Here is a 15,943-nt window from a genome sequence, read left to right on the forward strand (position 1 = left end):
AGACATGTCTGTTGGTCCAGACAGTTCATAAATCATAAAAATTTAAAATTAGTGAGTTCATATTTTAATCAACAAGATCTCAAGACAATTCTAAATGCTACAAAATGGGCAAAGGTTGGTACAATGGGGGCATGGAATATGTGAAATTGTTAGATACAGATAATGCCATACTATGCCCATTATATCTATACAGCTTCAATATAGCTTTGTCTGAGCATCTGCCTGTGATGTTACTGTCTGGATCTGCTACACTTATCACAGAAAGCAAGTTATCACTTATCACAAGTACAGTTTTCTGCAGTGCAACATTTAACATTTTACACAGTCCTTCGCACCCTCTAAAGTCAGTCACTTAAATATACACACATGCATCATTACAAAACACGTAGGGTGACATTACCAAAGGACTGTGTGCAGTTCTAGACAGTTACTCTTTGAAAACACTGAAAACTTTCTTGGAAAAAGTGTGTATTTTAGTTACTTACTGCAATTAACTTATTACTAGTTTCAACAGAGAGAAATTACTATTGTAAAGGTTAAAGGTGCTCTAGGCAATGTTGGGTGACGTTACTTCTTCTTGAGTATTTTCAAACAAAACGAGACTAGCTTCCCCCCCTTTGGTGCTTCCGCGCACTACCCCCCACCCCTAAATCCTTCTTGTTGGTTACTGGCTGGAACACTGTTTGTGTATGCTTTGTAGTGCAAGTTGGCGCAGTTTGTTTTTGTTGCTGTGTGTAGACCCTGGGCTGTCTACAGACCGCGTTTTTTTACAGTGTGTTCCGGGGACAGGCAGCTCGCGGAGAGTGAGTAGATGTTTGCTGTATGTGACAACAAATGTTGTAGCCTAAAACACGTGTGACATCACTTAGAGCACCTTTAACTTGGTAGTTTTACAGTTAAAATACAATTAATCACAGTTTAACCATACATAATAACTTCAAATATTTTGCAATACTGTTTTAAAAATTCCACCTCTCCAGAAAGGCACTTTCTCATTTTGCTCTACGGAACTCCATCAAGCATGTTCACATCTCTTATTGAAGAAGCTGAAAGACTAAAAATGGAACAACTGATTTTACATGGATGCTATTTTACACGAACCATGCAGTGTAAATTCCTCTTATAGTGCATCTAAAATGCTGTAGTTGTCTGAGAACTGAACTGCAACAAAATGCAGAAGTTGTTTTTGTGTGTGTGTGTGTGTGTGTGTGTGAAAAGAAATGCTGCAAGTTGCAAAGGATTGAAATGCTTACGTGAACAAAAGTGGGGGAACAGACTTTGCTCACTTTGTGTTTATGCTAGAGTTGTTAAACATGTTCCCAATCTGTTTAACTTAAAAGTCATCCCACTGCAGCTGGCTTTGGCTGGGTTTTTCCAAGGCAATGATACACACTGAACCTCATGCAAAATCACAACTTTACCAAGCAAATGAAATAACCAATTACCATTTGCTAGCCTTGTTAGCCTTGGTAGATTGTGAAATGATATATTTTTAATTAAAAAAAACCGAAATAACCAAAACAGGTGTAACCATGTTATTATGAATGTAATGAGTGAGGTAAAAGGGCATTAATACTTGACTTGTTCCATTGCCATTAGCAGCCTGCAATCACCGTAAAGTATAATGAAATGAATTTGTTTATTTGCCTGGCAGCTGGTAGTAATAGTTCAGCTCAGTTATTTTGGTGCTTGTATCTGGTTATTGACACCAACAATGAGCATTTTTCCTCCATCTAAGAGTTGTGAGAAGGGAATCCACATTCCACGTACAGGTCCAGCAGCATGCTGAAAGCATTTGGTTCCTTCTCCCACTTACAGTACAAGTTTATCCATTTCTTCCAACATGGACCCTTTTTTTTTAATTTTATTTTTTTTATTCTTCTATTGGCACTATTCTAGAGTGTCCTCCGCTTCCTCCCTCAGTCCACCATTACAGAGTCCTCTTGGAATTGCCCAGTTTCTTTGGATCCTTGCTGGGCATGCACCAGTCGTCAGCCTCTATGCTCGACTGGTAATGCCGTAAGGCTGACTTGTTGAAAACAGGAAGTCTCTCCACTGACTCTGAGGACAAGGCCTGTAATACAGAGCAGAAGGCAACTTATTAGTCTGCATCCGTATCACACAGACACGTTTGCATGAATGAGAGTCAGATCCAGGTTGTTTCTTATTGGGCTTTTCTACAAAGTTCCCTCTGCTCGATAAAAACTCTGTACACTCCTTTAGGCGGAGATGGCAAAGGTGCAAAGGTCTTCTGACATGGAACATGTGGTCAGTTATAACTTACAACATGACACACAATAGTTGCACACTGTCTGTATTGATGCCCAATGTCCAAATCCACTTCTGATGGCCATAGTTTGATAGCGGAAAAAAGGGTCTGTGTGCTGGGCGCATGGTTTAAAAAGGTCATGTTGGTCAAGTATTTTGGGCGTAACATGCAATAAACCAATCAGCGTATCATCTCCATTCCTTTTAACAGCCAGGCGCCTTTGTACCCTAGCGCATTGCTATTATGATGGCAGATTTGCACCGTAATATTTCCCTTTTTTTTAACTTTTGTATGCATGTGTGCTGCTGAGCTTCCCTGTGTGTGTGTAACAAGAATTGTGTGCGCACGCTGTGCACAAGTCTCATTTTACTAACGCACTGTTAAAATAACAATGAAATGCTGCGTTACTGACTTTAGACCAGGTTTTTGTTGGTCAATGGCGCGATCACTTTCTGCTGCCGCAAGATAGCAATACGCCAAGAATTCACCTGAACACACCTCCTTGTAAGACCAGCCGGCGCACAGATGGGCTCAGATGCATTTGCTATTTAAAAGACGTGGGAGCAGGATGGGAAATTGACAACTGCGTCAGTCTTAAAACAGCAAAGACACTTGCGCCTGGCTTTGCGCCGTGCTGCGCCGGGAGCAAGATAGGGCCCTAAATCTGCAACCACTCAGTTGATCCAGTATGTGTAGTTGACAGTACACGTATGTGTGAGCTCTACTGTACAGTACACTTGGCTTTCGAGATTATTTTTGACATTTTGATTGAAGATAGTGCAGTTCTCACCTTCAAGTATATGACAGCTGAGGTGCCGTAGCCCTCCATAGAGTAGAGCTGCAGGTCTCCCTGGAAGTACTTGGCATACAGACGGGAGATGGGCAGGCCATAGCCAAAACCAGCCTAAAGGGAAAATAACAGAGTTACAGTATCAATACAGATAAGCCAATCTGGAGCAGTTGCTAAAATATGACAACATTAAAAACATATAGTGTATACTATGGAGGGTTTTTGTTGTAAACAGGTCTGAAGTTTATCTCATGGTTACAGTTTAATCCAATGAACAATGGCTGACTGCATCCTTCTTTGTAATAAGCTAATTTACAACCATGCTCAGTTGTGCAAGTCTCTGATTAAAATAGGGAGATGTACCATCTAGTTGACTTTTAGTCGCAATTTAAAGCCTGTGTTTAAAACTCGAAAGCAAGCATGTTGTCTAGTGTACTGACTAAGACAATCATCAACACTGAAGTTTTAGTCTCACCAGTGGTGCGTTGCGAGAGTTGTCTATGTGGACTGGACTTGGAGCTGTGGAGTACATGTAGCTGAACAGGCGCTCGATCTTCCTGAGAGGGACTCCTCCTCCTCTGTCAGACATCTAAAATAAACAAGAGGTATGTTAGGTTTCCAAGGGTCTTCTCATAGTGAACTCATCCGCTACTTATCGTTTGCCATTTTAGAGGAATCTAAACGGTGTCATTCTTTGTGAATCAAGTCATCAGGGTTTCATTTATGTATTTGCTAGGGTATTTGTTGCCACATGGATATGGATACAGTTTAGTTAATGGCAGAAATTGGCAAATAAGCACACTAAATTCTCGCAGATTCCTTCCCCGTCTCTGCCTTTAGTACAAAAGTTGCGGCCCAGTCAGTCTTTGTGTCCTCATCTACCTTGATAGTGAGATCCTCAGTTCCCAGTGACACTCGCACTTTGATCGGGGGTAACGTTGGGGCCATCTCATGGGTCTCCACTGTAGCTCTCATGGCGTTCTGACAGAAAAACATACAAAATGGATTACAAAAGTGAGCAAATAGAAACGGGGTGATGAATAACACATGTCTGATTTTCAGGCTTGTTGGGTACTGTACCTTGAAAAGCTCAAACAGCATATGGTAGAGATGGGATGGCACATAGACAATGTGGAGGGGCTGGCCGGGGCTTTTGGCTATCAACAAATGCGATAATATTAATTATATGTTAAAAAAAAAAAAAACGTTTGTGGCACTATGTAAAATGTATAAACCTGACTACAAAAGTCAGTGAATGCAGACCTCTGATTCACTCTGACCTGAGACAAGACAAACCTTTTCAACATTAGTGGAAAAAAAGATTAGAGCTACCCTTGAATAATTAAGCAAGGAACAAGAAATAACTTAATTCATCATTTTGATTTATATCTGTTTAGGTTTTCACATTATCTGTAGATAATGAGTCTAAATTAGGAATGTGTGATGCTGATGCCAGCTCTTGGCAGGCCCAGCTAACAGGACACAGACACAAAGGGCTTTACTTACACCAACAAAGATTAATACTGTACATCTATCCTCTCACACAAACATCTACAGCAGAAAATATCAAGGTAAGCCAAGAAAGATACAGAATAGGCAAGAGTAACGGAAACAAATGTGAATAAACGGATACAATATAAACGTCTTACAATTGACTTCTGTGATCTCCATATCAGGAGAGGTCAGGTAGTACTGCTCACACAGCATCTTTGAAGTATCATAGGCATCTAAAAAAATGTGAAACCAAGAAAGAAAGTGCAAACAGTCATGAATTTGTCCAAACCGAGCGGTGGGAAGTAAATAACACTTCCAATCTCTGTGTGTGTGTGTGTGTGCGTGTGACAGCAATATTGGATCTGAGGAAGATCATTTTCACCTTTTACTACCTCCACAACATCACAGCTGGGGTCAATGCTGCCTATATGTTTGGGATGGGCTGGGTTCACACTGCCTTGAAAGATTAATGCTACAGGGCCCAACGAAAGAAAAAAAAAGTGTTTGACTCACGTATGGACACATTTCATTGTACATTTGTTAATAATAAATCAAATATAAAGCACATATCAGGTTGAGTGAGTTCAGTTGGGAATGTTAACGCTAGCTAAAACACCTATTGCTTACACATAAGCTCTTCTATCATTTAATGCAACAAAGTGGGCTGTGATCATTTTTTTTAATGCTTGCTCTCAAAACATTACTAGCACTTTGACATGAGATCCAGATTAAAAGGTGGGAAATTGTTCTTGGGCACTTGCAGCCATAAGTTAAAAACAAACACAGACAACATGTACAACAGATACTACAAGATAACACCACACAACAAACAGTGTTTCAAGTGAGCAACTGTGTTGATTAACTCACAGTTAATCACTGAGTGCTATACTGACTGTGCTGGTTCATGAGCATGCGTGTGGAAATGCGGCTCATGTAGAAGCGATCCAGGAAGTACTGGACGTTCTGGTTGGTGACGGGGTCCACGCCAAAGGCCTCCTTGAACTCCACCACACCCTGAGCCATGGTGGGCACCACGTTGTTGTGTCGATTACGGACGTTTACCAGAGTCTGTGTGAAACTGAGGGAAAAGACATGATGGATTAGTGCGAGTATGTAAGGGTGGGTTACTACACCGGGTTTATTACAATATCTTCACATCAGTGCGCATGACATTGGGCACACATGCCTGCTAAATATAGCACAATGCTGTAACAGCAGGGCTGAGCTTTGTGGAAAATAAATACAACAATGACAAGAAGACCATCTTCTGACAAACCTTTCCTGTTGCCAGGAGCTAATTCTGTCAAACAAGTAAACCTACTTTATTGCAGTGCTGATTATAACATTTTAATAACATAATCATGAGTTGTGACGGATGTTACCTGATATAAAGTCTACACCCAAGTAGCAAATATTAAAATATGTGTTGAGTAAACCAGATGAATTGCTCCAAATTGAAAAGAATGATTGCTGGTACTGAACGGCATGAATGGTTCGTCTTTGGGCTGGAGCAAGTTGGATTTTGCCAGCGCAATGGAGCATTAACTTAACTCAATCCTCAATCTTTGAGTCCCACAGTGGCCTTCAGGAGCTGTACAACAAGGTACGTGAACAGGAGTCTGTTATTTGTCTCGCATTGCCAGACCTTCCTCCACCATGCTGTGAAGGAGGGTCTGGCCACACAGCATTCCGGGATAGGAGCAGAACATGCTCTGGTTTATTGGCATGTCTTTAAACCAATCACAATCGTCATGGGCCGTATATAGCCAATGCAAAATAGCCCCGGGAAGGAACTTGTTTTTGTGCAACATGTGTACGTTCAAAGGTTATTTTAGTCATGCAACAGAAAACTCAGATTGGACAGTTAGTCTGCAGAGATCTGAGGAGCAGTAATCATAGTCCTTTATAATTCCAACATAAAGAAAGCGGAACGAAACGGATGAAAAGAAGGACATACAGCGGAATTTCCGGTGGCAACGGAGCAATCCCGGAAGTGGAACGTCGTGCATATAGATAAGTCTGGTATTAACTTTGCAGTGTGAGGTTGAACGTAAGCAGTTAAAAACTAATTACAGAGTTATTGGATTGGTGTCGGCAGTTACTGAAGAATGACCAAACTGGATTGGTAGCAGCAACAAAACAACAAGAAAAGGACATCATTAAGATCTACACAACCAATAATGTGTGTACTGGAAAGTGTCTGTAAATTACTTACTTTGTCAGGACATCCTTATCATCGGGATCCTTTTCTAAAAAGTCTACAATCTCCAGCAAACTCTGTGAATACCTGGTGGACACAAAAGGATGGATTTGAAAAGAAAATAGAATTCAACTCTAGTTAATTTACTGTACATCAGAATGACTATCAATCTGATGATTACATTTATGTGAAAGCATTAAAAACTAATCAGCAAACAGTAAATTCTTGTTATACTAAGTTGACATTTTTCAGGCATCAAGCATTTCCACATGGTTAGAGTATTCTCTTTAGATACTAGCTGTTTGGTTTATCACAGAACTTATGTGTAGGTCAGTGCACGAAGACGACTAGAGTGCTAACCACATTGAGTCACACTCTCTCTCTCACTCACTGTCTCACAGTAGGAAAACTGGGTGAAAGGTGAACGGCAGTGCTGCTAGCAATGATTTTGAATCAGCTCAGCTTGCCCCCGAACTGACCTTTAACACTCTTCTTTGCTGTCATGTAAACAGATATTGATCTTGTAATAGACTATTTTTTGACTTGTATTTTTTCACAAGCTTGCCAGGAAATATCCAGGCATTACCGCTCTCCCCTTGTCAACAATATTAATAAGTAACAGATCAACTCTTTTGCTGGCAATCTAAACATCTCTGCATTAGTAAGGAGAGAAAGTCACAGTGCATGGCCAAATATAGCCACTACTGTGGCTTTCATGAGAAGAGTGGGGTTGGGGTAATGACCTTATTGTTGCGTCTTAATGTCACTTGTGCACCAAACATAATTAACATGCCAGGGTAAAGAGTACTGTGATTTGATGATGCTACTGGGAAGTAACAGCTTTGGTGTAAAAAGAAACTCCAAATGGAAATGATTACAGCTATTCTACTTACAGATAAAAACCTGCAACGGACATAATTATCTACCTGTACTTTGCTGCACCCTCATTGTTTACACCCTTTCACTTTCTACAACATGTACACAGTCACAGTGTACTTTGATATGGGTGTATTCTCCCAGATCAACAGCATCTAGCCAGTGAGTTCAACAGACAACAGTTGATATGTGTTTAATAGAACGAAAAACAACAAAAAAACTAACATAACTTTTGACAAAATCAGCAACATCACAGCTGTAAGCCTTCTGTGAGTAGTTGAATTGCCAAAAAACTGAAGGACTAATGACATACAGCGTGGCTCTAATTTATATCTGAAGCTAAAAATACAAGGGCTGAAATCCAGAGGAAGTTTGCTTTGAGACACAACTGTTTCATAACTATCCCTGCTAAAACAAAGACCAGACCCTCTATGACCTTGTAATGAACCCGGGGAAACCCTTAAAATGAAAAAAACACTAGATATCCCATAGGATTGTCACACTACAGTTTCTCTGCACTCTAATGCTCCTTTCTTCCTGCAGACAGGTGCTGGTGAACGTGTGTGAAAACTAACAAATTATTTTGGTAACAATGATTTTGTTACAACAGGGTATACAGAAAGATACGTGGTGTAGTCTAGAGATCCTACCAGCTGATGAGGAGCTTCAGGGAAGGAGTGCTAAGGAGCTTGTCAGGGAGGAAATCAATTTCCTTCATGATGTTGGCCAGTCTGACAGGAAGCTCTTGCCGCAGGAACACAAAAGAGGTCTTCTCACATGCATTGGCAGAGCCTGCAGTCACATGAGGGGACAGAGACAGGGAAAAGATCATCCAACGTTTGACCCCATCCTGTCAAAATATAAAACAGTAACCTCTCCCAAACATTACTATTTAGAAGAAATATGTCCAGGATTTTTTGTGGACACAGACATTCCTTGGAGGAGGAACCTTTTGAAAAATAATGTTGGAAAAATATAAGCATTTGTTATCCCTATTATTTATTTATTTTTGCTTAGGTAGCAGTAACATTATCGGTTGCATTATATCCATGCAGAGATCAACCACATCAGCATAGCCTTTTTTTTTGTCGAGGTCACTAGTCCTCTACACCCACAGCTCAAAGTGGTAACTTCATGTGCAGTTAGATACACAATAAATGACAACATAAACATTGGCTAACACATGCAATGACATCTGTCTGCATACAGTTTGCACTTCAACGTCAATGACCAGGTCAAATAACGTGTGTTGTGCAACAGCCGTGTGAGTGTCGGAAACAATGATGCAGTGTCCGAAAAATCGATAGCCTACTACGCGAAACACTTACCAAAGTCAATGAATTGCTTCATAGATAAGGGAGAAGGGGAGAACTTAGCAAACCTCTCCACTTGTTTCGGTATACCAGCGCCATTTTTCAGTAAAAACTGAGCGAACTTCATTTTTCCTGTCCTTTGCAGACCCCCACAATCAGTGTATCGGGGACGAACTGTCCTTACTGTCTTCAGCACGCTCCAGTTTGACGACTGTTAGCTAGCAGGGCTAAGATTGGTGTCGTAACGTACAATAGCCCCTTCGTTAAAAGGATAATACTACAATATGCTGGTTACGAGTTCCCCATCATCGTTTTATCGAGCAGCTTCCCTGCATCTCGGCAAGTGTATGTCCTTCAAACACAACTTCCATTACAGTGAGCGGTGTGTGTTGTTGTGGCGGGGGAGGGGGGGGATTGACATCAAAACCGACCAATGAGCGTCAAGATTGTCCTGGAACTGGAGGATGTCGAGGAGGAAGTTGAAAAGAAGGGATTTAATTTTACAGTCAATGGAATTAACGGTAACGTTAGTGGTGAGAAATGTAAAATTAACGCAATGATATATATTAATACAGGAAATATGTACTTGCTTTTACATTGTTTTCAGAGCTCAACAGTGTGGTTACGGTATTTTCAGTTAAAAAAAACATTGTGCCAAATGTTTTATAGTCACGATCATAGAAATATTTTGTATCACTATCTACGGAAACATGACTGATCCTCCGTTTTTTGAACCTCTTACTGTATTGAAAGGTTCATTATAATTATGACCAAGACACACTTTTAGATTTGTGAAAGCTTTATTGTCTTTATAACACAAGAGAGATTTCACAGTTTTTTTCATAGACCATATTAGACTAGGTCCAGATCCAAAACTACACCTAGACTTGTCAAATCTGGACTAAATTATCCAAGAGAGGCTAAAGATTCTTAAAAACACAGTTTCAGTTTTGTGAAAGCTTTATTCTATTTGTGAAAAATGCAACAAAGGGATTTGACCAGTCCAGGTAGTGGTTTCGGATCTGGACCTGGTCTAATTGTGGTCTACATATGAAAAAACTGTCAAATACCCCTTTATTGCATTTTCACACATAGAAGAAAGCTTTCCCAAATCTGAAACTGTGTTTCTGAATCAGAATAATGATGACCATACTGGATAGAAAAGAAAAAAAAGAAAATGAAGTTTAGAGAAATGCTTAGTTCAGAGACGGGTGAGACGTTTTTTTTAGTAGGCTATAGGCCGGCGTATTTTGACAGACAGATGTCAAAATCAGATTTTGACAGACAGTTATAGTAACATGAAGGGACTGAGTTTGCACAACGTTAGTGTCGCATTGCAAAAAAACGGAGAAATTAAAATGTTCCTAAATCGTCCTGTAACCTGTCTTTTACCATGGAATCAGAAGCTTACCATATATGGGGGACGCTTACCGAATTGCCACTAAATAGCTGTTACTTCTTCTGAACTTCATTAGAGACACATTTGGTCCAACCGTTGCTCCGTATTACCCTTTAACTTACCTGCCGCTGCTTCACTGTTTTAGCTATTAATGGCCCGTTAACGAAAGCTCAACGGGCGTTCAACCGCGAGCATTTTTACTCATCTATTTTGGTACAGTGACTGTAAAGTGTCAACATTTGTATATTTGTTAGTTTTTGGCTACCGTTACTCCAAAGCACTTCTCCAAATGGCCACAAGATGGCGGCGTTGCAAAACCAATGAGATGACAGTTCGCGTCAAAGGAGGTGGGATTTCCTCTCCTCCTTAAACATCGTTCTACTCCTCCTAGGGATGTATCGGCGTGCGGTGCACCTGTTTTATGTATGATTTGGGTCAACGGCCGCTGAAATGCTCTATTTGCTACCAGTGTCATCAATAGCCATACGAATGGTTTAAACGACCTATTCGTGGGTTCCCGAGATACCTCGATTCAGTTTGATTTAGGTAGAGGATGTGTTGATTTTTCTCTTTCGGGGTGCAGCAGTGAGACAGCATCTTTGCCGGCTGACACATCATTATCAGTAGCCTACGAGTGGACAAGGTACGAGTGAAATAATAACAGTACATTACACGGTTATTTGCAATAAAATAGTGCCCTTTTTGTTATACTTGTTATCAAAATGCCCTAACGTTATACTGAAGTAGTTATGGCAAGGCCTTAACGCATTCACGTGAGTACTGCTGTCAAATTTGTGATTAGCTAGCTGCGAATGCAAGCGTTAAAACAAACGCCTTGAGGTTTGTTCTTCTTCCTGTGTCCTACATACTTGTGTTTTATGTTATACTTTGTACTTTGTATACGGCGTACATTTAGTTATTTTCCAATTTATTGTTCCAGAAAGCTTTAGCAGACGTTTTTAAACCTTCAGGGTCAAGTGCCATTAATTTGCTAAATCACTGGTCAGGGTGCAGACTGCTAGGTAGCAGCAGTCAGTAAGCCTTTTCTAGATCCTCGCCGTAAGACTACATTTAGTCTGTTTTATCTAGTATTTCTTGTATGTCCAGTTAACAGGAATAGTGGCAATAATGGCTTTGAGCTTTTGAACCTTACCCATGGATCATATTAGAGTATAGTAACACTGGTGGTGAGTTTTTTTTTAATGATAACTCTGTTAATTTGACTAAGGAATTGAACAGAAGAAGTGTCTGCCTATAGCATACACACACTGGAGTAGTTCCAGAAAAATAGGTAGGCTACAAGTGTCACACCAGTATGGAAATCTACTGTATATGGATGTATAACTGCCACACCCAATGGGTTTTCTGAAGCATCACTTAGGCTCATTGGATAAACTTACACTCCTTTATACTGTATCATGTTGTAATGAAACCAGAGCATATTGTGACAGTGCCATACGTAGCTCAATCCTGTTCGTTCCTCTTACTTCAAGCCCCGTAGGACACCATGTCGGACAAAAGTGACCTAAAAGCAGAGCTGGAGCGTAAGAAGCAGCGCCTCGCCCAAATCAGGCAGGAAAAAAAGATAAAGGAGGAGGAGAGGAAGAAGAAAGAGGTATGGAAAAAAGTGAGTACATTCACATTACTGGCACTCATTTTCTAGTGTGTTTTGTTTTTGTGTTGTTTTTTGTTTGACTGTGACACAAAAAAGGCTGAGATTGTGTGTGTCCATACATGGATAAAATCATCTGTGGGCAGAAGGTTTGGGTTGGAAATTTATCCTTTAAGTCGTGATGAGTAAGGTGATATTTTGCTATGTATCCTGAGCAGTCAGAGAGCCAGCAGAAGAGAGAGGCCACCCCAGAGGATTCAGACTTAGATCGCAAGCGCAGGGAGACTGAGGCCCTGCTACAGAGTATTGGCATCTCACCGGAGCCTTCACTAGGTACATAATACTCTTACACCTTAAACAGTTATTGAATGATTGTACTGCAAACTGTTTAACTAATTGTTTCAATACCTACAGTGAAGGTAGACTGAATGTGATTTAGAGCCTAATGTTCAATGAGAACTACAACACAGCTATCAATGTGTGTAAAATTGAAGTTTAACATATAATAGCTAAAAAAGCTCTGAGGAACTTTTTAATGTTTAGACTAGCATACATAAGTTGCACACATCAACCTAATATGTGCAATTTGCTGAAAATGGTCAGTCAAATCCTGCCTAACTGATAGGGAAATGATCAGTTAACTAAAGTACGTTTCTGTCTATCTATGTTAATGTCTGTGTTGCAATGACTCTGCATGATAGTTATAGTAACTTTGTTACACGTACTATTCATTAGATCTATTAGTATTTTTATCCTAAATTGATTCCATTATTTGCTATGCACATTGCAGTTGGACTGTGCTGAACATTTTTCTTAATTACTTTGATGTGTCACAACTCCCTTTTATCATCTTTTTCTCTTCCACTGTGTACCTTTTTGCGTATCATAACTTGTAATAGGGTATCAGGGCACAAATACTATTCCTACTTTCAAAATGTGACTGAAACATGAATTTAGAAAATTATCCTGCTAAAAAATAGCTTCCCTTTACGGCACACACATCGGATAGATTACTGTAGGTTGAATCCCCAAGGTGCTTTCTCTAAGCTTTTGGAAGCATTGTTCTCTAGTGCTCTAAAATTGCAACAACACCCTCAACACCTAAAAATCAGGTCACTGCTACGCCTGTCATTAGCTCAAGTTATTTATAATGCATCTTCAAATAAAGCTGAGCTGGAAATACAATACATACAAAATCGACAATTCATTTGATGCCCTGCCCTCCCTCTCCTTTCTTTTGAACATTTCTTTTTATTTGTCCATCACTTGTTTTACTTTGTTGCATTTCATCCAAATTTATTTGAGCAGTCCATTCTTTGCAGCCTTTAATGTTAGATTCATGTTATTTTCATTATTTAGTCCCGACCCCTGTGTCCCCCTCCAAATCAGTGAGCACACCCAGTGAGACGGGGAGCCAGGATTCAACTGATGGAGGAGCAGCAGGCAGGTAGGCCAAAAATGAAGACTGTCATACCCAGGCTCAATGTCAGAAGTCTTTTTTTGTTCATGAGTCTTATTCAAGAAATGCTAGATGTGACAGACATATCACACTTGGAAATGTTGTACCAGAAGGTTTTGCTCACTGCTCTTTGAGAGGTTAGCCATAAACTGTATGTGGTCCCTGAGTCTTAGACTTTGAAAAAAAATCCTGTGGCTAAAAATGATCTTAATGTGAAGTTGCTTTGGTCTGTGGATATCATTTGCATGTTGTGACTTTTGACACATATTTTGTATTTTTTCTTGTCAATGGCACAACAGGTTTAGGTAAGGATGTGTGTCACTAATTGTAAGTTTGTGGTGCCGTGTAAATGTGGTATCTGTCACTTGTCATGGCATCTGGTTTTTTGATGACCACTGTACAGCTTGTTGCTTCTTATAACTAGTATTGAGAAGTTAAGTTTGATGTCCAGGTACATCTCAGCTGTAATCCTTCCTTCAAATAAGTTGTTAGTTTGAAAATACTGCATGTTGCCAGATACTATCTCTGTGTAAGTCAGTACCAGATTGGTAAACTTTCAGAAAGCAGCCTTAGGGAGCCATGTTTTGAATACAGAGCCTAATGGAACATGAGCCATACGTTTTCTGTGAAGTAGCTGATTTGAGCACAAGAGACAGAATGTAAGATTTTTCCCTCATTGATAACACACTAGACCAATGGAGCAACTATTAACCTTGAAGTTCTGCAAATGACTGCTCTTTTAAATTAAACCTGCAAGTCTTCTCAACTAGTGAGTGGTCATCAAGCGCTTCCCATTTGCTTTTATATGGCAGCTGACTGTAGAGGTCAGTGTGTGAATGATGGCCTCAGAAGTCATTAGTAATGTGTTGTTCAGGTATGGCCAGGGGTGGAATTGGGGATTAAGAACGTGTGGGAGCTCAATACTGTTCCTAGCAGAAATACTTTCTCTTCTATAAGACTTTTTGTTTCTTTTTAAGCTTTTACAAATTGGATTTTACAAATTGGTGAGTTAGTTCCACTGCCTGGAATGAAAGATTTTTTCGCCCCAAATCCACCCTGGATGATGGCATGCCATTTTGTAGCTTTTCCATTTGTGGCTGTGTATGTGTGTGTCCCTTCTTAGGTCAGGTTTCTCTAAAAACAAGTCCCAAGCACAGAGCTCAAGGTAAGCATTTTCATGTCAAACCCAGGAATTCCTTCTGCTCTTACCTTTTTTTTTTTTTTTAGCTTAGTTTACTGTCCTGTGAACACAAAGAGGCACCCTCAGTGTTGTCAGTGGACTATGCAGTTCCCTTCATGTTTTTTTTTTTTCTCAACGCAGTGCCCTTCTTTCCTTCATTCCTTTGGTGACTTCCTGTATGAAGCCCGACTGTCTCCCTTTATACCAGCTCAAAATATGTCTGTTTGCATGAGTTGAGCCATGGAAGTAATTTCAGCCTTCAAAGAGTTGACAATCTGCTGCTTAAAGTGTCACCGCTGTTCTTGCAAAACAGCCGGTCTGTCAGGCTAAAGAAATACCTTGCCACTCTCACCTGGCGCTGTGTGGCACAAGCTGAAGGTCTGATGGGTGTGTTTCTGGCCCTGAAAGGGATCAACAAAAATGTAGTGATGTTGGAAGCTTTATCCTTTCACAGTTGGTTGATTTCATCCAAGTTGCCATCAAACTCTCCAGGTTACAATTGCTGTTTGAGTCCCCTGTTATTCCTACCTCCCCAAAATAATGGAATTTATAACTGCTGAAGAACAATGCAAATGCACTGAATGAGCTCAGCAATTTCATCATGGTTTTACACTCAATGATGATGCATGGCAAATGTATTGTCATGTATGTAGAGCAATCTAAATCTCATATGCTAAACTCTATGAGAATATGTACTGTACATAGATGATGTATGTTGTGCTGTAGGTGTGAGATGGTAATCATATTGTTGGATACATTGTTCATGGATTTCATGCATCATTTGGCACAAATTTAAATACAAAACATCAAGACACAGAATGTCACTCAAATAAACGTGATGTAAGTTGCTAAGATTGAATGCTGTAGATGAGTAAAACATTCAAACAAGATTACTGCAATAATTTCTTGCATTTACAAGTCACCAGGTCAAATTGTTTTCTCACTGAAAACCATGAAATCATTTTGCCCTTCTTCCACACAACCATGGAAACATTTTTGTTCATAAATGTATCGGTATTTTCAAGACCAATAAATCTATTACTAGAGATGAGCATACTGTATATCTTTCAATAAATGGAGTGCATTCGATTTTAAATGAAATACAATGTCTCCCTAATGTATAGCCCTCCCACACCATATCCACTTGTCTAAAAATCTTTCCATTAATAGTGCCATTTCTGCATGAAATTCGATGGGAATCCCTGTGTTAAGCTGTTCTCTAGACAAGTGGTCTGTGGGTGAGTTTGTATGCGCATACATGTGGTAATGTGTGTTTTTGCGTTGCTGACACGTGCCAATGTTTGTGTTTGTTAAAATGTCTTTATGTAAACATGCATGTCCTTTCTCCCCC

At 40.0% G+C, this 15,943-nt stretch overlaps 2 protein-coding genes and 1 long non-coding RNA gene across 22 annotated transcripts in view; 1 reads left to right on the forward strand and 2 right to left on the reverse strand.

The window, feature by feature from the left end:
• Positions 1–51: 51 nt before the first annotated feature.
• On the reverse strand, positions 52–9,356 carry pdk4 (pyruvate dehydrogenase kinase, isozyme 4). 2 transcript variants are annotated; one of them, XM_032535799.1, is made up of 12 exons: positions 8,958–9,353; positions 8,280–8,421; positions 6,769–6,840; positions 5,447–5,631; positions 4,936–5,025; positions 4,709–4,786; positions 4,140–4,216; positions 3,942–4,040; positions 3,535–3,648; positions 3,060–3,173; positions 882–2,074; positions 52–524 (listed from the first exon to the last, which is right to left on the reverse strand). In XM_032535799.1, exons 1-11 carry the CDS (start codon positions 9,067–9,069, stop codon positions 1,931–1,933), a joined length of 1,227 nt encoding a protein of 408 aa, XP_032391690.1. In that variant the 5' UTR covers positions 9,070–9,353; the 3' UTR covers positions 52–524; positions 882–1,930. The 2 variants fall into 2 exon arrangements, with proteins under 2 accessions (XP_032391690.1, XP_032391691.1); XM_032535800.1 differs by lacking the exons at positions 52–524; positions 882–2,074; positions 3,060–3,173; positions 3,535–3,648; positions 3,942–4,040 and having other exon boundaries at positions 5,421–5,631; positions 8,958–9,356.
• A 471-nt stretch (positions 9,357–9,827) lies between these two features.
• Positions 9,828–15,943, forward strand: part of dync1i1a (dynein cytoplasmic 1 intermediate chain 1a) — a 55,381-nt gene continuing 49,265 nt past the window's right edge. For 2 of the 19 annotated variants that reach the window (XM_032535787.1, XM_032535788.1), the window contains exons 1-4: positions 10,660–10,984; positions 11,835–11,968; positions 12,172–12,286; positions 13,313–13,400. In XM_032535787.1, coding sequence (XP_032391678.1) covers positions 11,849–11,968; positions 12,172–12,286; positions 13,313–13,400 — 323 coding nt within the window. In that variant the 5' untranslated portion in view covers positions 10,660–10,984; positions 11,835–11,848. Of the gene's footprint in view, positions 10,985–11,834; positions 11,969–12,171; positions 12,287–13,261; positions 13,403–13,711; positions 13,718–14,531; positions 14,578–15,943 lie in introns of all 19 variants that reach the window. The other 17 variants (XM_032535772.1, XM_032535773.1, XM_032535777.1 and 14 more) reach the window with 17 other exon arrangements.
• LOC116701811 (uncharacterized) overlaps positions 12,384–15,943 on the reverse strand; it is a 25,555-nt gene continuing 21,995 nt past the window's right edge. The window contains exon 3 of the long non-coding RNA XR_004335007.1: positions 12,384–12,462. This is a non-coding gene — a long non-coding RNA (uncharacterized LOC116701811). The remainder of the gene's footprint in view (positions 12,463–15,943) is intronic.

Source organism: Etheostoma spectabile, chromosome 14 (assembly GCF_008692095.1).
Source record: "Etheostoma spectabile isolate EspeVRDwgs_2016 chromosome 14, UIUC_Espe_1.0, whole genome shotgun sequence".
NCBI lineage: Eukaryota > Metazoa > Chordata > Actinopteri > Perciformes > Percidae > Etheostoma > Etheostoma spectabile.

Coding starts and splice junctions, on each gene's coding strand:
- pdk4 (XM_032535799.1), bottom strand. CDS start 9,069: ATGAAGTTCGCTCAGTTTTTACTGAAAAATGGCGCTGGTATACCGAAA. Junction 4,787..4,935: donor TGTTGTGGAGGTAGTAAAAG/GTGAAAATGATC, acceptor ACATTTTTTTAG/ATGCCTATGATACTTCAAAG. Junction 4,217..4,708: donor GGAGATCACAGAAGTCAATT/GTAAGACGTTTA, acceptor ATTTGTTGATAG/CCAAAAGCCCCGGCCAGCCC.